The sequence below is a fragment of the Prinia subflava genome, chromosome 9, assembly GCF_021018805.1.
Source record: "Prinia subflava isolate CZ2003 ecotype Zambia chromosome 9, Cam_Psub_1.2, whole genome shotgun sequence".
Taxonomy (NCBI): Eukaryota; Metazoa; Chordata; class Aves; order Passeriformes; family Cisticolidae; genus Prinia; species Prinia subflava.
The window spans coordinates 1,300,001-1,325,000 of NC_086255.1; the positions used below are offsets into that span (position 1 = coordinate 1,300,001).

At 46.1% G+C, this 25,000-nt stretch overlaps 1 protein-coding gene across 5 annotated transcripts in view; it reads right to left on the bottom strand.

Moving 5' to 3' along the window:
- MGMT (O-6-methylguanine-DNA methyltransferase) overlaps positions 1–25,000 on the bottom strand; it is a 143,844-nt gene that overhangs the window by 19,500 nt on the left and 99,344 nt on the right. For 3 of the 5 annotated variants that reach the window (XM_063405096.1, XM_063405091.1, XM_063405094.1), the window contains exon 4: positions 16,142–16,302. In XM_063405096.1, the coding sequence (XP_063261166.1) occupies positions 16,142–16,302 (161 nt within the window). The remainder of the gene's footprint in view (positions 1–16,141; positions 16,303–25,000) is intronic. The other 2 variants (XM_063405092.1, XM_063405095.1) reach the window with 1 other exon arrangement.

The following is a 25,000-nucleotide window of genomic DNA, read 5'->3' on the forward strand; positions in this document are numbered from 1 at the left end:
ACAGGAACCGCAGGCAGGCTGGCACACACATCCCCTGTATGTGAACCCGGGTTTCTCCCCAGCAAACAGCGCTCAGCCCTGCCCAGGGAGCCTCCCCAGCCCCCCAGAACAGCCCCCCGAGCTGGGGACAGGGGTCCTGCTGCCAGGATTTGTCCCCAAAGGCCTCAGCCCCGCAGGGTGTGAGCAGACAGGGAGGGCTCCAGAAGGGAAAGCCAGCAGAGCCTGGGAGGTCTCGCTAAGCCCCAAACGGTGCTGCCTCCCCTCTTCCCACAAGTGCTTCTTTAATCACTCCTTCACATTTCACAATCTTAATCTTCAATTAAGGAGGCACAGGGCGAGATTGTTCCTGGGGAACGGGGAAGGATCCGGAACATGGGTGACAAATCCTGCTGGCCATGGGCCGGCTCCATGCGGGCCAGGAGCCCCCGGGATCCCCCAACGCCCTCATTCCAAGGTGATGGATCTGCCAGCACTGCTCCATTTATGCTCTGACATAGATCTCAATATCCCCGTGCTGCGGCGCCGGCTGTGATGGAAGGCATTTATCCACTCGGCAATGATATCAAAGAGCAGCAAAAATAAACATGAAACATTTCTGCGTGTCTCCGGTATGCAGATGGGTATTTATGGAGGGGCTTCCCAGCAGCAGAGCCAGCCTTGGAGCAGGGGCATGGAATGATGGAATCCCAGACTGGTTTGGGTTGGAAGGGACCCTAAAGATCACCCAGTGCCCCCCTGCCATGGCAGGGACACCTCCCACTGTCCCAGGCTGCTCCAGCCCCAGTGTCCAGCCTGGCCTTGGGCACTGCCAGGGATCCAGGGGCAGCCACAGCTGCTCTGGGAATTCCATCCCAGCCCTTCACAGGGAAGAATTTCTTCCATGTATCTAATTCCTGCACTTCAATCACTTGGGCAGGAGATGATGGGTTTAGGTTTGGATCTGCTGTGCTGGGGATCCCCACCTCTGCACTTCCCAGATTTCCTCATTTTACGTATTTCAGATGCTTTACAAACAGGACTGAGCCCTCAGGGGGTTTGTTCAAACCTCTGAAAAGAGGCAGGACCTCTTCAGCCTTCTTGTTCCCTCCAAAGCTTTCACATTTGTCCACTGAAAGAAATATTCCAAGTCTCCCCTTTCAGGGTACCTCAAGAAGGACGGGCATACATGGTAGCCTGCACAGTGCCATCGATGCCAGACCCAACCCCTGGCCAATAAAAAGCCACAATTTAGTCTATTTTAAGCATTAAAATGTTGCTTTAGAGGTAGGGAGTGCCATGGTGAAAATCACTAATTATTTAATGCTGTTATTTTAACAGAAAGTTCAGGTTTTATGTATTTTGGCAGCACCTCATGGAGAAGTTCTTCATGAGCTTCTGGGACATGAGGTCCCCAAGACATGATGTCCCCAAACTGTGGGACAGTGAGACCTCCAAAGATCATTCTCCATATGAACACAAGTAGCTTTAAATCAGCAAAACACTCAGAGTTTTGTTTTGGGGATGTCTTAACTCCTACCTGGGCACTGCAGGGAGCATGGAGAGCTTTAGGAGAGGAGGCAGAGACTGAGACACAGATCCCAAATCTGCAGTGCCAACTCTGCAACTCAGACCTGGGGCACCAACAAAGACCTGTTGGTGTTTCTACAATGCCTTAACTCCAGGGTGAATGATCAGGGACAGAAATCTTCCCCAGGCAAATGTTTCCCATTCAAAATCCCATTCCAGGAGCAAATAGTTTTAGCTGTGTATCAAATATGTCAATTTCGGGAGCAGGAAATTGTGCAAAGTACGTAAAAATAACCTTTTAATGACTTTATGGACATTTTAAACCCACATAGGAACTGCTGTAGACATAAATACAAGAGACCTGCAGATCAGAGAAACTCAGGCACTGCCTTATCACTGCAAACTCAGCTTAACTGGCCATATTTTATCATTATTTACTGCTATCCAACCTTCCTCCTGTTCTGGAACAGACACAGAATGGGCCTTCCAGAGACACCACGCACCAGCTCAGCTGCAATTTCTAAGTGACTGGGCCAGAAAATTAAATTTCTATTTCCCCATTCAAGATAGAAATAAATGAGGGATTTGCCTCTATTCCTCTTTGTCAGGGAGCTGGGACTCACCAAGAACTTCACCTGGGCGGCTTCAAAATTCTCCTCATGAGCTGCACCTTGCACACAGAGCTTGACCTGTTCTCCCCCATGGCCCTGTGTGACAAGAGGGCACCAATGGCCAACACCTGACCCAAAATTCAGAAATTCCTGGTGGTGCACACTGAATGCACCTCCTGGTCCCACCTCTGTTGTCTTTTTTCTTCCCTTTCTTGGAGTTCTTGTTTTTGCCAGCCCTGGGAAGGTTACTCCTCTCTTTTTCCATAGGAAATAACAAAAATTAAACTGAATTTACCTCAATCTGCATTGCTGGAACTCAGCAGCAAAGCAGCCTCAGATGCTGCAGCTCTTGTGACTTGTGCTGTCAGTGAGACACCCAAACCTGCCCACAGTTCCTCAATAAACCAGAGGAGATGCATTTTCCTCATTGCACTGATGGGAAGGCAGCACCCTCTGCTCAGAGTTGGACTGGAACCAGCAGGGAGGTTCTGCAGAACCCCCCCAGATTTGTGGATATGCTGCAAGTGTCACTCCAGTATTAATGAATCCAAAAGACAAGGAGTAGATAAAGGATTCAATGCTCACACACCTTGATAAAGCACAATCTCCAACTCATTCCTATAAATTAAGGTCACTAAAATCAAAATTTCCAAATAATCAGGACCTTGGGTTTGAGGTCTTGGTCAGGATCATCAACTGAATCTGGCAGTGCAAAACTGGGCAGCAAAACTGAGCACAAATTAGATTAATTTGGAGAACGAAAGGGACAAACCTTAACAAGAACCTCAAATTCCACCTCAGGACACAAAATCCAGAACCACCATAAAGGAAGAGAGACATGGGCTCTAAAATTCACAGATAGGTCCTATGAGATTATTGGTCATCACTGGAGGGCTCCAACATGCTCCCATGGTAAGGAAAAGGGAAAGGGAAAGGGAAAGGGAAAGGGAAAGGGAAAGGGAAAAAGAGGCTGAAGAGGGACTTTGGACAAGGGGTGATGGACACAGGGAATGGCTTCCCACCGCCAGGACACAGGGATACACAGGCTATTGGGAAGAAATCCTTCCTTGTGAGGGTTGTGAAGGGCTGGGCTGGAATTCCCAGAGCAGCTGTGGCTGCCCCTGGATCCCTGGCAGTGCCCAAGGCCAGGCTGGACACTGGGGCTGGAGCAGCCTGGGACAGTGGGAGGTGTCCCTGCCATGGCAGGGGTGGCACTGGGTGGGATTGAGGTCCCTTCCAAACCCAAACAGTTCTAGGATTTTATGAAAGGGGAATAAATCCACGAATTTTGACACCAGCTTGTGTCATCACAAGCTTTTTGACATCAGCTTTTCTGTCAACAAATTTCGACATCAGCTTTTCTGATTTTGCAAACTGGAATTGGAATCTTACAAGAACAGAGATATTTCTTGTCCCACACTGCAACATCATGTGCTACATATTTGGAATGTTACACGGATTTGGAACTAGAGGATCTTTAAATTTCCTTCCAATCCAAGACATTGAGCCAGAAACAATCCCTTGCATCCCCCAAGTACCTCCACAAACCTATTTTATATCCACTCAGGGAACAGAGCAACACCAAGCCAGGTTATTTGGGAGAAAGGAAACATTAATTCTCTGCAAACCTTTGACCTCACTGGGTCACCCCTGGATTACTCAGCACAGGTATCCTGATGTTCTCCAGCAAGGCTGAAGGCAGAGGAGGTTGGGAGACCCCAGCACCTCTGCTCTATTTTTCTCTGCTTCCCACAGAATTGTTTTTTCTCAGTAATTCCACTTAGAGTTACACTGATGAGGTGTTTTTACTGTTTTACTGCCCCCAAATATTCACTCCCAAAGGACTCTGGATCAAGAAATCTGCACCCTCAGTTGCTTTGTGAAGATCCTGTTGCCAAAGATAACCTGGCCTAGAAAATTAATATATGAAACATGCAATGCAAATGTGCTCCACTACGTGAACAAAGTGTAAGATCCTCGCTGGGCTAAAAAAGGAACAGCAAATTCTTCAGCTTTCTCTAAGTTCCTTTGTAAATGTGCATGTTAAAAATAATACTCATTAAAGTGCTTAAATGCAATAAAATGGAACTATTTCCTCGCTGCATACAAATGAAGTCAGTATCAAAGTACTGATTTTTTTTATTTGTATTAATTGATTATTGAGTTATAAATACCTAATGGATGGAGCTAAGATGTACACAGCACTTTCCAAACACTAATTCACAACATCCTTCCAAGAATGCTGCAGCAGCAGCAAATAATTCCCAGAATCTTCTGGCTTCAGTCTCAAAGTTAAGGTGTGTTTTTGCTTTTTCTTGCTTTTGTTCCCTTTTTTTCTTTCAAGGAGTATGTATTTAAGCAGCCAACAAAACAACTGGGAGGAGGTGAAGTCACTCAGCCTCTTGCCTGATCCCAGAGCCATCACACAGCGCTGCTCAAATGAACTGCAACTGGAATTCCCGAGATCCAAATTATTTAAACAGACATCCTGGAAGCAAACAGCAGCAGTCCTACCAGTGACCCCTGATGGGATTGCAGAGCTCCGAGGCTGCTCAATTAACAGGCAGCCCTAAAATCAGTGCCTTGCTTGGAGGAAGTTCTCACAGGTAACCTGCAGGAGAGGAGGAGCCTGCGAAGGCAGAAATTGGGGTTATTTGTGGGGTGAGCAGCAGCTGGGGTTGGGGAAACACCCCAGTCCTCAACTCTTCAAGAATGATCTCATTTTCCAAAGCTTCTAAAGAATATTACTGGGATTTTCCTCAGTTGATAAGGTTCATAATCACACATTTACCTGATGTAACAGCCCCCTTGCTTTACATAAACCTGCAGCATCAGGAAAATCCTCCTCACGCTTCGCAAGCCGCCACAAAAGAGAGGCTGCTCTTCATCCCGTGCTCTCCTGCCAAACCCAATGAAGTCAGCACAGGCACAACATGTTTATACAACATTAAGGGTTCACGTTAAGCTGAAAGCAAGGAGGAAATTTGACTTTCAGATTGACAAATGAAGAGTGCTCCTGCATTCTGGAGCCTGCAACAAAGGAGCCGGTTGTGTTCTCGCCCACCGCGGATCCCTAACAAACCCTCCTCCCTGGAAGGGTGGTCAGAGCTAAGGTCACAGCACCCTCCATCTGCATTTCAGATCCTGACTTTTGTTGGCTTTACTACTTCTTTTGGCATTAAATATGAATGATGTTCCCCGAAACATTTGGAACATTAATTATAGGGAAACAGGCGTAGGAAAACGTAGGGCTCCGGTCATTGTTCACCTACGGAACGACAACCAGGAGCTTCCAGCAAAGTGCTAAAATATAAAAGGGTGATGTTCATTCATGTATTGGTCCAAGCTGCAGCACTATAAAGTACATCAAAAGGTGTTAATGGTTTCAATATTTATCTGCTGCAGGGAAGCACTCTAAAAAGAAGACAGAAAAAAAATTTCTGCTAATGGCTGTGTCTCTCCATTAAAATGAAAAGCTTAATGCATCTTATAATCAGAGGACAATTTGCAAATCATTAAGAGAAATGTAAAATTCCATTAAAATACAAATCAAGAGTCCCTCACTGGACTAATAATCTTTTTGATATTATTTTGCATTTCACTATTTCTGTTCCCAATATCCAGGCACCACAAATGATCAGTTCTTGAACATGCTATTTACCACAGCCTACTTCTTTAACGAGAGACTGAGAGAAGTATAATCTGCTATTCAGAGCAGGTACTAATGAAGAATTCCATATATTCTGAAATTTAATTAAAACCCCAAAGATTTCAAATTAGATGCAATTTGAAATGCCTGGGGCAGAAATACATGCACTTGCGTGGCAAGGGTATCACGCTGAAAGTTGATACCGTAATTGGTCTTGATGTATTTTTGTGTTGCCAGGCTGAAGCACAGAACTCATAACCATATAAAAATTCTCTGTAGATTACCTGCTCATTGAAAATGCCATCACTCAGGTAGTTCTCTACTAAATTACCATGCTACTAAAATGCACAAAGTGATTCGAAGAGAAGAGTGGCACAGCTGGTCGACGCTGCCAATGAGTTATGCATGCGTCGACGCTGCCTTTTTTCTTAGTAAAATATGCTCAGTTGAATATTAAAATATAATTGGCATTCAACCTAAGTAGCTTAAACCATTTTGTTATCTTCTTTTAAACCGATTTGGCTCCTCCACAGTTATTTTCGAGGATGCGATTCACAAACTAATGACACCATCACATTCAGCTAGATTTGTACTATTTTACATTTGTCATAAATAGGGACAATTTCTACAGCCTTCTAGGGATGTCCTTTAATACTGGCTCCTCTTGAACATCAAAGGCCCAATTCATGGGGAAAAAAGAAAGAAAGGAAAAAAAAGGAGTATGCCATTTATGTTGTTCTTGCATATTTTATTCTGAGAAGAGTGCGGGATGCAAATTTCTAGTGAAAAGTGTGTCTTTTTAAGGGAGACCTTGTTTCCCCTGGAATAAAATGGTCAGCAAATAAACTGGTCAGGAGATGTGGCAAAACATCTTGGAAACGGGTCAGAAAGGGGCATCCTTAGGTCAAGAAGCAGTGAAACACCTTTATTATAAATTTTTTCCCTCAGACAAATTTATTTATGAGGCCCTAATATAAAAGCTGTCAGAAATGTCACTATATTGTCATTTCCTGAAAAAAAATTAACAATATTACTTAGAAATAAGGTGCTCACCATAGTAACAATCCCATTAAGCACATTACCTCTGAAACACCAAACAGGTTAAATGTATATGAGTATTGATGGTATTTCCTATCAATATGGGGTTTTAAGTAAACTTGCCTGCAAGTTCATTAATAAAGCGGGTGTGGGAGGCTGTATTTATAAAATCCTTTCCTTTTATCTTGATTGCATGGGGTTTTATTAAGGAGGGGTGCAAAGGTTACGTGGGGCTGCATGTGTGGCAAGCCAGCCAACAAATCAAAGGAAAAATGAATTAAATTAAACTTATTCCTCACAGGTCTGCAATGAGAGCAGGTGCTGAGGTCTGGGGCTCTGGGTGAAGATGAGCACACGACTGGGCAAAAAAGTCATTTTCCTACACTGGTGGGGTTTTTCCACCTTCAATTCTTACCTTTTAATCTAAATCTCATCCACAAGCAGCAATGTCAAAAGTTACCAGGTTGGTCAAAATGTTTCTCAGATCAGGGTCAACCGACTCCTTTCATTTCATGGGGAGAAAAGGGATGTGATTTTGAGCAAATTCACTTTATAAAGAAGGCTCACACACAGGTGGCTTTTAGAGCTGCTGATTTCAGAGTGAAGCTGCCCTGATTTTGGTCCTGCTGCAGTTCTGTGCAAATATTTATCATGGAATCATGGAATGGTTTGGGGTGGAAGGGACCTTAAATCCCCCCCAGTGTCACCTCTGCCATGGCAGGGACACCTCCCACTGTCCCAGGCTGCTCCAGCCTGGCCTTGGACCCTTCCAGGGATGCAGGGGCAGCCACAGCTGCTCTGGGAGTTCCATCCCATCCCCTCCCAGGAGAGAATTCCTTCCCTGCACCCCTCACCACAACACAAACCCTTTCTTTCTAAACAAAAGTTTGGAATAATTTCAAAATCCACACATCTCTGCAGCTGTTTCCGAGTTTCTTGAATGTTGAATATCCTCAAATTCTCTGAGAACAAGTAAAAATATTCCCATTGCACAGGTGAACACTGGCTGTGGACCTTTAATCCACTTTTACCTAAAAAAACTCTTTTAAAAAATGCTCCTTTTATTCTAATTATAGAATTAGGGTTCTAGAATATGGCCTACCTGTCATAATGTTAAGAATACTGGCAAGAAAGAATTGTCTTACGGGAAATAAACTTAATTTTTTAAAATAAATGACCCTTTCACTGCTTTCCCCATGACAGGACAGACACACTGCTCTCCACCCTGAGACTCTGCCAAGGTCACATCAGTGATGGACACCCTGAAAGGCTCCACCAAAACCCCATCAGCATCTGGAATCAAAAAGGAAATCTGAATTGTCCTAAATGGCCCACATCTGGCAGACAATTCACCCTATAAACTTCAGTAAAAGTATTTAAGACACACTTAAAACCACGTGGGCTTCCACTGGAAATTACAGGAATTTTGGTGTGAATTCAAGAGGAATTGGGTCAGGAATTTTGCAGATATTTCTGTGCAGAATGCATTTGTATTGATTTTTTTTGTTTATGTTTGTTTTTAAATACATATAGTTGATAGAGAGCAATGGGCCAACTGGGCTGGAAAAAGAATCAGAGGTATAAAAGTAACTGGGCTATTTTGGGGTTTTGCTGTTTCCATTTTTGAAGGTTGGAGAGGATTGATTTCTTTTTGCAGAAAATTGTAGGAAAGTACTGGATTGTAAAAATCCATTAAATGTCTCACAAAACAGTGACTCTCTGCTTATCAAACCCCCTCTCACATGAAATGGTAATAAAAGAAGATGCCAGTCTCTGGAATTTGAATTTTGATTTGGCAGACAGAAATAGGAAAGCTTGTCAGCTCTCTGCACTTGAATCTGCCATGTCCAGATATGTGAAGTATGAACGTTTCGAGCAGATTATTTCATATTTAACACTTTCTAAAAGCCTAAATAGAAATGTATTTGCATGTCTGATGAAGCTGCAGGGTTGAGAAAGGGAAAATCAGGAACATTTCTCACTTTTTTTTTCCTCTAATGAATTGAACCTTTAGTACCAAATTAAGAGAATTTCACAAATTGCAGCAAAAATCAGTGGTAAAAATGATATTTTCTATTTGCCTAGGAAAGGGCAAGTCCTGCCTCTTCTTCAGCAAGTGAACAGAGCAGCTCAAGACTGTAAAATGTAAATACAGAATCCCATAATTTGGTTTGGAAGGGACCTCAAAGCTCATCCAGTCCCACACAAGGACACCTTCCACTATCCCAGGGTGCTCCAAGCCCCAGGGTCCAGCCTGGCCTTGGGCACTGCCAGGGATCCAGGGGCAGCCACAGCTGCTCTGGGAATTCCAGCCCAGCCCCTCCCCACCCTCCCAGGGAACAATTCCTGCCCAATCTCCCACCTCTCCATGTCTCTGGCACTTTATAGAACCTGGTGGATTCCCACTTTCCTGGATAAGTGAATTGAATTTTCCATTTTTACTGGAAATCGGGGAACCATGGAGAGATGACACCCGGACTCCTGGTGTCCCTGTTGGCTGAGTTTGCTGCTTGTCCTATTAAGGATGGTTATGTTTTAACTATATCTATCTATATCTATATCTAATCTATATCTATATCTAATCTATATCTAATCTATATCTATATCTATATCTATATCTATATCTACATTTATATATCTATATCTACATATATATCTATATCTACATATATATCTATAGATCTATATCTATATCTATCTGTATCATCTAATCTATATCTAATCTATATCTATATAGAATCTGTATCTAATCTACATTTCTAAAATAAATGGAAGGAAATCCCAGGGACTGCTCCTTGAAGCAAAACCTGATCCTAAGTCTCCACTTAATGACACCTGAACAAAAATGTCACCACAGGACTGACTAAATACATTGAACCTGAACAAGTGCATGCCTGAACTATGAAAATATGTATTTAAAAAAGTTGCAGACAGTTTATCCACAAACTGGCACATGAAGGTTCAAACCTTCCAGCTTGTCTTGACAGTATCTCAACCAAGTCAAGGATTCTTACATTTTTTTTACTGTAATTTAAAGGAAAGGAAAAGAGATCTGTTATTCATTTTAGTTATATAAATGCTTTTCTTATTGAAATAATTTTTATATATTGAAAAACTCTATGGATAAGTTGTACATGGGAAAAATTTACTCTCAGGATACCATAATTAGGGTGAGCAGCACAGCCACTGAAATCCCTTCTAAATGGAAGCAACAGGGCATGTTGAATTTGTCACCTCAGAATTAGACAAATTACCAGCCCCACAATCTCGTGATTTTGATATTTTGACCACAAAAAGAATAAAAAAAATACTTTGGCCTTTGCTGAGTCACAGTCAGAAAATACAGAGAAAAATACTTTTCTCTCTTAATTTGTTGAAATCTGGGATTTTTTTATAGTTTAGAAAGCTGCAAAATGAGTAAAAGAGATGTGCTCCTGGAAGGGTGCAGGGCACTCAGGATGTGCTATGGAAGGGATTTCTCCATGGGGGATCCAGGGGGAGATCCAGGGGAGATCCAAGGGGAGATCCAGAGGGAGATCCAGGGGAGATCCAGGGGGAGATCCAGGGGGAGATCCAGGGGGAGATCCAGAGGGAGATCCATGGGGAGATCCAGAGGGAGATCCAGAGGGAGATCCAGAGGGAGATCCAGGAGGAGATCTAGGGGAGATCCAGGGGGAGATCCAGGGGGAGATCCAGGGGGAGATTTGGGGAGAGATCCATGGGGAGATCCATGGGGAGATCCAGGGGGAGATCCATGGGGAGATCCAGGGGGAGATCCAGGGGGAGATCCATGGGGAGATCCCACAGCCCCACAGCCCCAGGAGGAGGGCGGGTCCAGGGATGGAGGTGACACAGAAAGTGAGGAGATTCCTCATCCCAGAGCTGGCACTTCCCAGCACCCCTGGGCAGGGGAAGTGTCTGAAGGAGCAGGAAATCACAGGGTAATTATTGATTACAGGCCTGGCTACGTGGGGAGGGAGGATGGAGCTGCTCCCAGCTCCTTTGAAGGCTCCCATTATGCAGGAGGTGCTTCATCAATATCCCCTCTTGGATGAATAACGTACAAGGTGCACAGGGAATTTCAGCTGCAGAGCTCTCCTCTCTGCTCTCCATCCTCAGCTGCTCCTCCTGGATCTTCCTGCACAGCTGGGCTCTGCCTTTGGCTTGCAATGTGATGGAATCATGGAATGGTTTGGGTTGGAAGGGACCCTAAAGTCCATCATGTCCCTGCCATGGCAGGGACACCTCCCACTGTCCCAGGCTGCTCCAGCCCCAGTGTCCAGCCTGGCCTTGGGCACTGCCAGGGATGCAGGGGCAGCCACAGCTGCTCTGGGCACCCTGTGCCAGGGCCTGCCCACCCTGCCAGGGAACAATTCCTGATTCCCAAGATCCAACAAAAATTCACCTCCTTCAGTTTAAAACCATTCATGCCCCTACTGCCCCTTCCAGACCCCTGAGCCCTGACACAGCAATTCAGAGCTCATGAGAAGGAACACGAGGACTGAGCTGGACTCAGGGAAAAGCTCAGCTCTGCTCCAACCCTGCCCCCTCAGGACAAGCACTGGGTGGAGGAATCTGAAGGACTCATCCAGTGAGGGCAGCACAGCAGGCAAGGAGCAGAACCCCAGGGCTGCTGCTCGTCACAGGGCGAAGGAAAGCCCTGGTGTGTGTCCAATTTCCTCTGCTCCTGTGCTCTAATGAGCCATCTGGTCTGCAGCCACAGCCACAGCGCCCCTGTGCCACCCTGTCCCTGCAGCCACCCTGTCCCTGCAGCCACCCTGCCCCTGCAGCCACCCTGCCCCTGTGCCACCCTGCCCCTGCAGCCACCCTGCCCCTGTGCCACCCTGCCCCTGCAGCCACCCTGCCCCTGCAGCCACCCTGCCCCTGCAGCCACCCTGCCCCTGTGCCACCCTGCCACTGCAGCCACCCTGCCACTGCAGCCACCCTGCCCCTGCAGCCACCCTGCCCCTGCAGCCACCCTGTCCCTGCAGCCACCCTGCCACTGCAGCCACCCTGCCACTGCAGCCACCCTGCCCCTGCAGCCACCCTGCCCCTGCAGCCACCCTGCCACTGCAGCCACCCTGCCACTGCAGCCACCCTGCCCCTGCAGCCACCCTGTCCCTGCAGCCACCCTGCCCCTGCAGCCACCCTGTCCCTGCAGCCACCCTGCCACTGCAGCCACCCTGTCCCTGCAGCCACCCTGCCACTGCAGCCACCCTGTCCCTGCAGCCACCCTGCCCCTGCAGCCACCCTGTCCCTGCAGCCACCCTGCCACTGCAGCCACCCTGCCCCTGCAGCCACCCTGCCACTGCAGCCACCCTGCCCCTGCAGCCACCCTGCCCCTGCAGCCACCCTGCCACTGCAGCCACCCTGCCCCTGCAGCCACCCTGCCCCTGTGCCACCCTGCCCCTGCAGCACCCTGTCACTGCAGCCACCCTGCCACTGCAGCCACCCTGTCACTGCAGCCACCCTGCCCCTGCAGCACCCTGTCACTGCAGCCACCCTGCCACTGCAGCCACCCTGTCACTGCAGCCACCCTGCCCCTGCAGCCACCCTGTCACTGCAGCCACCCTGCCCCTGCAGCCACCCTGCCCCTGCTCCACAGCGAGGGCAGGGAGACAGCAGTGGCACAGATCCCCCAGCCCAGGCACAGCCCCCAAATAACAACAGGGCAATTCCCTTCTTCACACAGAAAGGGAGCTGATGACCAGGATACACCACGGGCAATTCATCATTTCCCATCAGGAATGCTCAGGGATTTTTCTGAGATGTCCCACTCAGAGCAGTGGCAAAACCTGACTTTGTCTTTGCTGAGTGAAATCCCACATTGAATGCTGGACGTGACACAGGTTGTTGAAATTATGTTCCACCTTTTCAATTATGTTTGAAATAAATGTATTGGCTGCATATAAACTGGAGAGCCAGCCAGGAGAGAACTCCTGGAGGTGCTGGGAAACCAAACCTTTCCCAACTCCCTGACAGGGAGTCAGGTGGGGCCTCTGCTGCCAGGAACAAGGGACAGGATTTGGGGAAATGGCCTCAAACTGTGCCAGGGAGGGTAAGACTGGAGATTAGGGAAAATTTCTTCGTGGAAAAGCTGCCCAGCTCTGGCACAGCCTCTCCAGGGCAGTGGTGGAGTCACCATCCCTGGAAATGTTCAAAGCCATGTGGATGTGACACCTGGGGACAGGGATTGGTGGTGAGCATGGTGATGGTGCTGGGAGTGATCTGAAAGGTCTTTTCCAACCCTGATGCTTCTGTGATTCCATGACTGCCTCAAGATTCAGATTCCACCTCTGCCAATGCCAGGTTACAAGAGGAATGGTGGATTCTGTATTTTGACTGCTTTTGAACACATTTCCCCTGTTTAGCAATAATTTAGAAAATTAAAAGCATTTAGAAAAATTTAAGATATAGGAGAAACCACTGAAACAGGAAATACTGTTTTTTTATAGAATTTTTTAATAAATATAAAGCAGATCATCTCTACTTTCTGAATCTGCAAATCTCTCTGCTTTTGTTATGTCAGAGTTGATGACCATGATTTTTCTCTCCACAAGGAGCTATGTCTTCAAAGATGGCACAAAAGCAGTTGCAGAAAACTGACCATGAATTGAGATGTGTTTCATCCCAAAAGCACTTCACACTTTTATTTTGTTAGACAAGGAACCTTTTTAATGTGTTTTTTGGCATAAGCAAAACCCTCCAGTCCCCAGATGAAGTTAGTGGAGAAAAATAAAATAAAATTTGATATAAGCACTGATTAGGAAGAAGTTATGGAATAGTCAGTGCTGGTTACAAAAGCACTGGAGGATGGAACTCGAATCTTCTGTCAAAGAGCAACACTGCCCATGGTCACATTTCCAGGGAAGGGAGGGAAAGAAGGGCCAAAGGTTTTGATGATCAGGGAATCACAGAATTCCAGCCTGGTTTGGGTTGCAGGGACCTTAAAGCTCATCCCACTCCACCCCTGCCATGGCAGGGACACCTGCCCCTGTCCCAGGCTGCTCAGGGCCCCCCTTGAAGAGCTGAACAGAAATTAAGGAAATCAGAGTGATGAGAAAAAGTCCTTCTGGCTTTGGATCCTCCTGCTCTCACTGATGTTTGTTCTGTGTTTTAAGTGCCTGGAGAAATGAGCAGGCACTTTCAAATGTAAATGTGTAAAAGCAAATAAATACCAAATTCCTAATTTAGCAAAACTGCAACTCTGATGTGCAGATAAACTGAAGTGCAACCCATCATAATTTGATTTTTACCTCGCCTTTCTCCTAAATAACTTTTAAAACCAGTTTCTTCCAATTTTTAACATCTATTTCCATATTCCTTCCAATGCAATTTTTTCCTATTTTATGAAAATATTAGTAGGAGACAGTGACAGAAAGAAATGCTCTCACATCGTTGTGACTTGAGCCAATTAATTGTTCATTAGCAGTTCCATGACGGAGGTGCCTTCCCCCAGTAAAACACACACACACCTGGCCCAGGCCAAGAGCAAGGAGCAGAGCTAAATTAAAATAACCTGAATGTGCAAATGAGAACAGCACCCAGCCTGTGCTGCAGGTGGTCAGACCCAAAGCCCCCGAGGAGCAGTGGCACCACCAGTGGCACCCCTCTTCCCTTCCCTTCCCTTCCCTTCCCTTCCCTTCCCTTCCCTTCCCTTCCCTTCCCTTCCCTTCCCTTCCCTTCCCTTCCCTTCCCTTCCCTTCCCTTCCCTTCCCTTCCCTTCCCTTCCCTTCCCTTCCCTTCCCTTCCCTTCCCTTCCCTTCCCTTCCCTTCCCTTCCCTTCCCTTCCCTTCCCTTCCCTTCCCTTCCCTTCCCTTCCCTTCCCTTCCCTTCCCTTCCCTTCCCTTCCCTTCCCTTCCCTTCCCTTCCCTTCCCTTCCCTTCTGACTGATTCCCTCTAGAAGTTTCCTGTTAACAAATATCCTTATTTTTCCTCTTTAAAAGTTCTTCAGTGCCCTGCAGTGCTCCTGCACAGGGATGAACCAAAGTCTCCTACAAACTCAAACCTCTCAGGGCTGAACCCCAAACAAGATCAGCAGTGCTTACACCAAGGAATTCCATTCACAGAGCTAAGAAGAATTCAGAAGGCCATTTAGGAAAACTAATGAAAAGGAAAAGCATTGTTTAAAATGTTTTATAGTCTTCTGATGGATAATCTGGGAGGCAGAATCCCCCTGCTGTTGTTTGGAGGTGGCAGAAGCAGCAGCAGCAGTAACATTTCCTACCCAGCTTTGCCCACTCACATCCACCTCAGTGTTAAAGCATCCACAACACAGAACCTAAATTTATCCCAACCTTTAAAGAAATTCCCCAGCACCACCCTGGAATCTGACTGTGAAAGATCTGGCACTGGGGAATTTGGGAAAATTTGTTATTTGGGAAATAACATGGGAAAGTAACTACAGAAGATGCTCATGGAAACAAAACAGATAAACAGATCCTGAGATTCCCTTATTCACCAAGAAATGATGACATTTGGGGCAGGCAAGATGGCACTGCAAACATCAGGCTTCTGAGATCATTATTATTATTATTATTATTATTATTATTATTATTATTATTATTATTATTATTATTATTGCTAATGGGACCCATTTCACTTCAAATGATTAATTTCTGTTGTGAGGCCTTCAGGAACAGAGTCAATAAATGGGGAATGGTGAGGAGGAACTTTTCTCAGGCGTTGCTTTTATCTACATTCATAAATAGCACAGCTTTGTAACAATTCTCCTTGTTTAAAAATATGATTGTATTATCTATGATAACTATGAGGAATAAAAGCACAGCACCTTACACAGCCTAGCCCTGGCTGCTTTCCTGGCACTTTTCTCCTGACAGAGACACAGAACCACGGAATCAGGGAATCCCTGAGGTTGGAGCATCCCTCTGAGCCCGTCCATTCCCAGCACTGCCAAGGCCACCCGTGTCCCCAAGTGCCACATCCAAAGGCTCTCAAACGTCCCCAGGGATGGGGACTCCACCAGTGCCCAGGGCAGCTGTGCAGGGCTGGACAGCCCCTTCCAGGAAGGAATTCTCCCAAATCTCCAAACTCTGCTGATGCAATGTGGGGCCATTTCCACTCCTATCCCTTGTTCCCAGGGAACAGAGCCAGACCCTCCCTCCTGTCAGGGAGTTGCAGAGAGTGATGTCAAAGCCTCAACCCCCCTTCTTGGTGGCCAGAAGCTCCTTTAGGTAGCCACCACCTCCCCGGGCAGCTCAAACCCTTCAGGGGTGTTCGCACCAGCGCGGGCAGATGAACCACATGGTTCTACAGAGCAAGGAGGAGGGAGAAGGGACACAGCGCGGGTGGCAGGGGGCGGGAGGGTGGCACTGACCTCTCTGGAGCAGGGGGTGGTGCAGGGCTGGCACGGGCAGGGCCCCCGTGGCCGCGGGCTCACAGAAGTAGGCGCGGAGCCAGGCCGTGCACTGCTGCAGCGGCTGCGGCGGCTCCTCGGGCCCCTCGCACACCTCGCACGCCGCCCAGGACTCTGCCCTGCTGAGACACACAGAAATGTTAAATGTTACAGGGGGAAATGGCAAAGCCAGGCTGGGCAGGGCTCTGAGCAGCCTGGGCCATGACTGGAACAACACAACCAAACACAGCCTTCCAACCAAAACCACTCTGCAATGCTGTGATAAAACCGAGCATTCACAGTCTGTACCAGCAAAATAAACACCCCACAACATTTCATCTGGAGTCAGACCTTTCTTCTCAGAGAGAAGTGAAGGGAGTGCTCACAGCAGGAACAAAACTCACCCTCACCACCCCTGCAAATGCAAAGATGACACAGAGCTCTGAACACCTGTAAGAACACCCAGGGCAGATCAGTACCACGAAAAAGCCACGGGGAAAATGCCAGGGAGCAGAACACCCCCCAAACCCACGGTGGGTGACACATCCTGGTGCTTCCAGGATGGATGGAGCTGTGGCTCCTCCTCTGTGTCCCCCGGGGTGCAGTCCCTTGTCCCCAGGCCCATCCCTGGGGACGGAGGGAAGGAAGCAGCTCCCTGCTGCTCTGCGCCCTCCCCGGCCCCGCTTCCTCCAGCGCCCTGGCAGGTCTCTGCTTCCCTCCCCTGATTGAATTGGAAGGAAGCAATTGAGAATTCATTTGATTTTCAATGGCAGCTCGTGCTTGCAGGGGCTGAGGAGCAAACTGAGCGAACAGAAAGCACCTGTAAATAAAAATGTGCTTCTTCCCTTGCTCCTTTTTTTTTCTTTTCCTCTGGAAGAGCAATGAGAAAGGGAACCCTGGACTGGCACGTATCCAGCTGTTTTCCAAGCTGGATGTTTTCAGGGGTGCAGAGCAGTGCTGGGAAAGGGGTGGTGGTGCTCTGCTGGTGCTTCCCAAGCCTGGGCTGTGGAGGGGTCTCTCAGAACTGTGTGGGGACAGCAATAACCACACAGCCCATGAGCACTGCATCCATGAGAAACGATGGAGGCAATGTCAAGGGATGGCCAGAACAGCAACCCCTGCCAGCAATCTTCTCGTATCCAGAGCCCTCAGCACCACTGAGGAGCCATCCAAAGGGCTCCTGATTCTTGCAGCTTTTTCTTCTCTGGATATAAAGCCAGAGCCAGAAGTTCCTCAGTGCTGGCCCTCAGCAGCAGAGTCTTCTGGTGAGAGGCTGCATGTGCCCCAAAGCAAGAAAATGAAGAGAAAACAGTGGCAACACCAAAATATGTGTGAACCTGAGACCAGGGAAGAGAAAACCAGAGTGATTGTGCCAGCCAGGTATGGTAACAGAGCAAACCAACCCCAATTCCTGAGCGTGCTGCGAGGAGGGGAAAGGAAATGTGAGACTCCTCTGAGCAGAAAGCCACAGCAAACGAACCAAGTGATGCTCCAGGAGTGGCATCAAAGAGCCTGGCTCTGCTTTTGCCACGAGGCAGCTCTGCAGAGAGAGCCAGCATCTCCAGAGCTTGCTGCAGCCCAGCGTGGAGCCAGGAGCCCGGGTGGGATCGGGATGTGCCAGGGGCTGGGGCACGGCCCCTCAGAGCTGCTGATCAAACAGCTCTGCCTGCCCCCAGCCCAGCTCAGCTCTGATTAATTGTCAGCCACTGAAGGCCACGTAATTACTGATGGCAAAGTGGAGGGGTGCAGGGAAGGACAATTACAACCCTTCAGTAGCTGCACAGGACTCCACAGCCTGGAGCACAGGCAAAACGCATCTGCAGAATCAGCCTGGGATCCAGTCTGTAGGAGTTCAGTGCAATTTTGTTTCTCTTTCCATTTATTTATGAAATTGATACTTTTGACTTCCTTTATGCAGGTGAAGAAGGATAAAGTTGCTTTTTAAAACTGGTGTCTATTTTATGCTGTTTTTCTGATTAATAATGCTCTCTGCTAAAAGTATGAGAATCCATGCACAAACTTTTGTACACGAATCCCCATGACATGGACTTCAAAGCAAGCTCCCAACACCACAGATAATCTGTTATTTCACACAGGTACAACACAACAGAATACGGCCCTGATTCACTGTGAATTGTTGGAGTTACAACAAAATGAGAGAATATAATGACAGTAACTCCTCTGAAACCTGGGAGAGAAGTGGGGAGACTTTTCTGCTCCGTTTAGCCAGAAGAGCACGAAGGGTGCTCAGAGCTACGATCTCCTTATGTTTTTCACATCCTCCTGTTTCCTGTTCTTGGGAGTCTGGAAATCATTTGGGCTGTAATGTCACAGTAAAACAGAAAAGCTCCCTCTCCTCATGGCTCCGGGAGCAGCAGCTCTGGGCTTCTGCCTCCAGCTGCAGACAGGGACCAGCCCAAGGGCTCCCAGCCACCATCAGTCACCCCCAAAACAAGAGGGGAGCAGCCAGGGACACTCTGGGAGCACCTCCCAGGGCCTAAAGGGGCTCCAGGAGAGCTGGAGAGGGGCTGGGGACAAGGGATGGAGGGACAGGACACAGGGAATGGCTCCCAGTGCCAGAGGGCAGGGCTGGATGGGATCCTGGGAATCAGGAATTGTTCCCTGTGAGGGTGGGCAGGCCCTGGCACAGGGTGCCCAGAGCAGCTGTGGCTGCCCCTGGATCCCTGGCAGTGCCCAGGGCCAGGCTGGACACTGGGGCTGGAGCAGCCTGGGACAGTGGGAGGTGTCCCTGTCATGGCAGGGGGGGCACTGGGGGGGATTTGAGGTTCCATTCCAAGCCAAACCATCACACACACATTCCTCTCTTCTCCAGGTGTTCCCTGGCAGGAGTGTTTGGACAGAATTTATTTTTCATTTTCTTTTTAATGCTGCTTTTAATGGCAGTGCCCTGCCTCTGCTGAACATCTCCAGATGTTTTTGGTGGGGCTGTTCTCCCAGCAGTTCAACACCAGAGGCTTTCCCAACACCTGCCACCTCCACAGCCACCTCACCCTGGCCAGGAAAGGGAATGCTTGGCAAGGCAGGAATGAATTTGCTTTCCAGGAATGCACTGACTTCTTTTCCTACAGGACCCAACCTCCACGTGCCAACACACACACCCAGAGCTTCAAACTGGCAGGGAGTTGAAAAAAAGGAAAACCTTCCTATTAATTTTACTTGGCTAGAGATGGTAACAGCTATTCCTGGGAATCTGACAGCTTTAACCAAGAAAAAAGAAGGCACAGAACTCATGCATGGGTGTCTCCTGCTGGCCCTCCTCCCTTCCCTCCTCCCCTTTCCCTTTCCAAACTTGCATAGCAGAACTTCCACAAACCACCTCGGCATTAAATATCCCACTGAAAACACCAGCTGCCTTTTAAAGGATTTTCTCAGGCTTCAAAGCCTTAAGTACCTTTCAAAAAGCAGAGTCCAAGTGGTCTCAAAACATTCGTAAGGAGAGCAGAGGAGTTACATCATGGGAAATTCCCCCCTGGAAGGAAATCCCTCTGCTCTGCATCACATTTCTGGGCTTCTCAACACCCTGCTCCAGGCACGGAGCTTTGAGCACCTCTGAGCCAAGGACAGCAGCAAGTTGAAATTTAGAGAAAAACACACACCAAAGAGTCATTTGAACTACCTGGGCCTACATTTTAGGAATGAAAAAGAAAAAAGGGCCTTTCTTAATGTCCTGCCCTGGGAGACCCCCAAGGAAAGGATCACGGAGGCACCAGCAGCACACAGGAGGTGACCACAGTGACCATTCACTGTTTTACCTACTGAAAATTAAAGTCTGAAACTTGTGATCAACACTATGCAATTTTACTTTAATACAGGAAAATAACATAAGCGTGTTCATTGAAAAATATAAAAAAAACAAACTCTAAACAAAATACAAAAGAAATCTGATTACTTTGCATTCACCCTGGAGAATTATTTTACTTTTCCTTAAAAAGTACCAATGCCTTTTTTTTTCTGCAGTGGGGCTGGAATAAGGAGAAACACTTATTTAAACCACATTAATATTACTTAAATTGCTTCCATTTTCGTCAGAGTCTGTCACAACACTTGCTTTCATTCCTGAATTATTCTGGGTGCTGGCATCCCAAAAAATTCAAAGTGGAGGGTTTTGTATTTTTACCTGGTCAACAAACAATTGTTACTGTTGGGGTTTAGTGTGGATATTATATTATATTATATTATATTATATTATATTATATTATATTATATTATATTATATTATATTATATTATATTATATTATATTATATTATATGTATAATACATCTAACATAATCTATAATATATTATAGAATATATTATAAGAATTATAATAATAACTACATATTAAAATATAATCTATAATCTATAAATTAAATATGCTATATATATTTATATAATATTAGATATATTATTAAAATATTTTATAATGATATATTATATATTAAATATATGTCTTAAATATAAAATATGGAATGGAATGGAATAGGATAGAATAGAATAGAATAGAATAGAATAGAATAGAATAGAATAGAATAGAATAGAATAGAATAGAATAGAATAGAATAGAATAGAATAAATATATAATGTCTATTCTATTCTAATATATATGTTTCTATCAAACATATAAATAGATAATATGTATAAGTTAATAATTTAAATATTTACTATTATTTAAATTGACTATTAATATTAATTGATAATATTGATAATATGAAATATAATTGATTGGTTGAATGTAACATCCAAATCCCACTTCCACTGCCTGCAGCCACACACTGAATTTTTTTTTTCATAATGTTTCATAATTTAAAATGTTGTCCTTTTGGAATTTTACTGTTTGTTTGTTTGTTTTGTTTTGTTTGTCTTTTGTGATTTTCTTCCCCAATGGTGGGAAGAGCCTGGTGACTGTTGGTTTGGACCTCCATGAGTGTCATTAGTATAGATAATTCTTAATATTTATATATGTTATATATATATATATATATGTAAAATAGTTAATAATAGAGCTTCTGAACCAGAGGTTAACTTCTACATTTGCAGGAGAAGTCACTGCTGATTCTCCAGGATGTGAATGGTAACCTCATATGAAATACATATGAGGGGCCAAATAATTTTAAAATTTTTGGGTTTTAAATGGTATTTTTTGTTTTATCAGCAAATGACTGAAAACAAGTTGTCACATAACTCTCACACATGTGAATTCACAACAGAAAAAGTTGCACTATCTGAAAACTGAAGGCTGTCTTTTTCTTGCAGTTATATAGATCTGTGCTTATCTTACCAAGCTGATTTACTCTTAGAGAAATAGCTGGTGTGTTACCTTTCAAATGGAAGAATCAGTGATGATTAACACAGAAATTAACATTAAAATGGGACTTAGTGAGGCAGCATTATTTGTTCCACAACAACACAGAGTGAGTCGACGTTTTTACTGGAGCCCTCATTGTGAAATTAACTAAAAATGTATTTTATCCACACCTAAATGTCATTTAAGCAGCCTTTCTTTGATAGATGAAGGCTAAAGCCACCCCAAAAGTGCAGCTGAATTATCTGGTCTCTAATGACTCCAGACCGATTACGGGATGCAGAGCAATCTCGTTAAATTTTATTCCAAAGCCTCCTACACTGGTGTTTTCTCTTATTTTTCTATCAATGAAGCCCAGGAGGTTTAAGGACAATTCATTATGTATGAGACCCAACTTACAGTGCTTGACTGTTGATTAATAGCAAAGTTTGCTGGGTGTACATTTGCAGCATTAGATGCATACAATATGCTAACTTATTCTTCCACCCAAGCTAATTATTTACCAAAATGACTACTTGAGACTACAATTTATTAAATGCATGCATCCAGTCTCGATTTGGCCCCAAAAGACAGCCCGGAATGAAGATCTTTTACTTGATGTGACAACTTCTGGAAACAGTGTTATTAATATTGTAAATGTGGCAAATAAAGAGTTCAAATAGCCGGGTGGCTCTGCTGCATTCCTTCCCCACAACTGAATCAACGAACAAAGCGCCTTTTTAGGTTTAAAATTCATGGGCTAGCACATCCTGACATAGTTTAATTTAGCTGCTTATAAATGAAGTGGCTCTACGATGGGAGGGAGAGATGAAAAAAGGGATGAGAGCTGCAATAAACAGCAACAGCCCCCAATTCCTGTCAGACAGCCCCGACTCTGCTCCTTTTAAGACCTATTAAGAAAAAATTGATGCATTTAGGGAAGAACACAAGAAGCCAGAGCTGAGTCAGACTTAAGTCCTTGTCATACAACCTGTGCAATGTTTTCCTTATTCCGTTTTTATCTGTGCTGGAGGATGCAAATTCTTATGGATCTGATGGTGAGAAATTCTGGATCCTCTCTTTAACCCTGGGGAAGAAGCACCTGCACTGAGATTTGGGCATCATATACCACGATGATGTAAGTTCCAAATAAATAATATCGCAAATAAATATATAATTAATTACAGAGTACACTAATGGATTCAATAATTGATACAGTAAATAATAAATACACACCTCTAAAGTAAATACAAAGCTATCCAAATAGTCTCATTTTTTTCCTGACTTCTGCAATTAATGACATTAAATTTGGGGGCCAAACTGGGCTTGCCCAAGCCCATGGTCCCTGCAAAGCTGTTCCCTGCTTATTCCCTGCTCCTGGTGTGCACCAGCAAACACTTCAAAGGACGGAGGGAGACTCCTGTCTCCACATGCCAAGATAAGGAAAATCAATGTCAATGCCCCAAAGACTCCAGTGATAGCACTGAAGGTCATTAAATGCTCCTCACTGCCCTGGACCATTAAGGTTTTGATTGGAATCCTATACAGGGAGACACAGATCTCAAACAAGATCCTGCCCTGGGATGTGGCACGGCAGTGACTTCCCGAGGAACACCTGAAACACATCCAAGGAAAACAATGCTCTGTGTGTGTGGGCTTGGCTCCCCTTCCCTGAGCACGTATTGTGTTTTCACAGCAGTGAATCCCATCAGGAACAAGGATCTCTGTCGAAGCAACAGCCAGGTGGAAGGACAAACACAAAGTTTTGGTTCTTCAACCACCTCGATTTTCTCCTGTGCATCCCAGTGCCCTTCGCTGTCTGCTCCATGCCACCCTCCCTCCCTCAAGCCCAGACTGCTTTGGGTTGGAAGGGACATTAAACACAATGTTGTGCCCCCCCTGCCATGCAGGGACACCTCCCACTGTCCCAGGCTGCTCCAGCCCCAGTGTCCAGCCTGGCCTTGGGCACTGCCAGGGATCCAGGGGCAGCCACAGCTGCTCTGGGCACCCTGTGCCAGGGCCTGCCCACCCTCACAGGAAGAATTTCTCCTCAATATCACCTCTATCCCAAACTTTGGCAGTTTGAAGCCATTCCCTGTGTCCTGTCTCCTGTCCACAGTGCTCTCCTTAGCCCACCTTTGAAGTTCTGTCCTTTTCCTGTGCTGGCCACCACCGCCCTGCTGACCTCACACGGTCTGGACATCTCTGGGCTGCTCAGTCTGACCTTACTGCTCTGCTGAACATTTCCTCCTCCACCTCCACACTGCTCACCCATTCCAGTACTGCTTTCCTCCTGTTTCCCACCCACAGCTTTTCCAGACTAATTCCTAGTCTCTCCAGACTTCATCCTGCACGTTTCTGCCTCATTTGTGTTCTCAGGAATCATCCAGGACAACCACAGTCAGCTCTGGTGCTCATCAGCACCGGAGTTCTATCAGCTCAGAGACCTTCCCCAGAGAGACCCACTCCCCTCCATGAATGAAACCCTTCAAAGACCAACAGCTGGGCCCTGCTGAGAGAGCACAAATATTCCTAATATCACAGTGACCTCTTCATAAATATTTCCGTTTCAAATCAGTAGGTTTGGCAGCAGAGCCACTGGAAAATTTACTGAGAAGATAAAAAGAGCCCAATTTCTGTGCATCTTCTGTGTTGGGAAGGACCACCCTGTTCTAGACTGAGAACAGGGGAGATGGAGCACACCCTGAACCTCCAACAGATGCTTCACATTAAATGTTTTAAAGCAGGAAGCAGAACTGGAGCCAAGCTCCAAGCGGGAGCACGCTCTGCCCGAGATGTTCGGCAACATTAACCATAGGTGATATCATCAGTTCCAGCTTTAATTAGGTTAAAAGAAAGTCAGTTAATTTTAGCACTTACAAGAAATTGTTACAAAACATTCTTATTTTATATAAAAGGAGGCTCCCATCAGACCTGGGAGGTCGGTTTTATCACAGGCAATTAAGTGTGTTAGGGCTGGCTGCAGGGGACCCTTAAACCGCACACCGCAGTCCCCGCGCTGCGCCTGTCCCCGCTGCTGTGGGGACACCACCACCCCCAGCCCCTGCCACGGCCACAGACCCACCAGCCCTGCCCAGCACCCTGCCTCGCAGGGATAACCCATTGCTAACTGCTATCTGAAGTCAAATTTACATTTTTGCTACGTATCTCAGAGAGATATAATCCCAATTATGCATGGATTTAAAAAAAAAATAACCCACCATGCCTAAGGGAGTTAAAATACACATTACAGCCCTTACACTGCAAGACCCAGGTCTCTGATCTGGTGCACGGGGACACTGAAGGACAAAAACTTAAGGCTGAATTATTGGAACTGGGCCCTGACTTTGGATGTCCACCTTGACGTGCTTCAGTGCATGAATTCCAGATGACAGTGAGCACCAAGAATTATAATCAACAGCACCTGCAGATCCTCCAGCCTATTAAAATGAATTAAGATACAGATAAATCAGGAACCTCTTAAGAATTCAACTCGCCAGGACGTTTTTCAGAGCGAGTTCCCAGTGTGGGTGTAAAGTCTGTGACCCCTGAGCATCT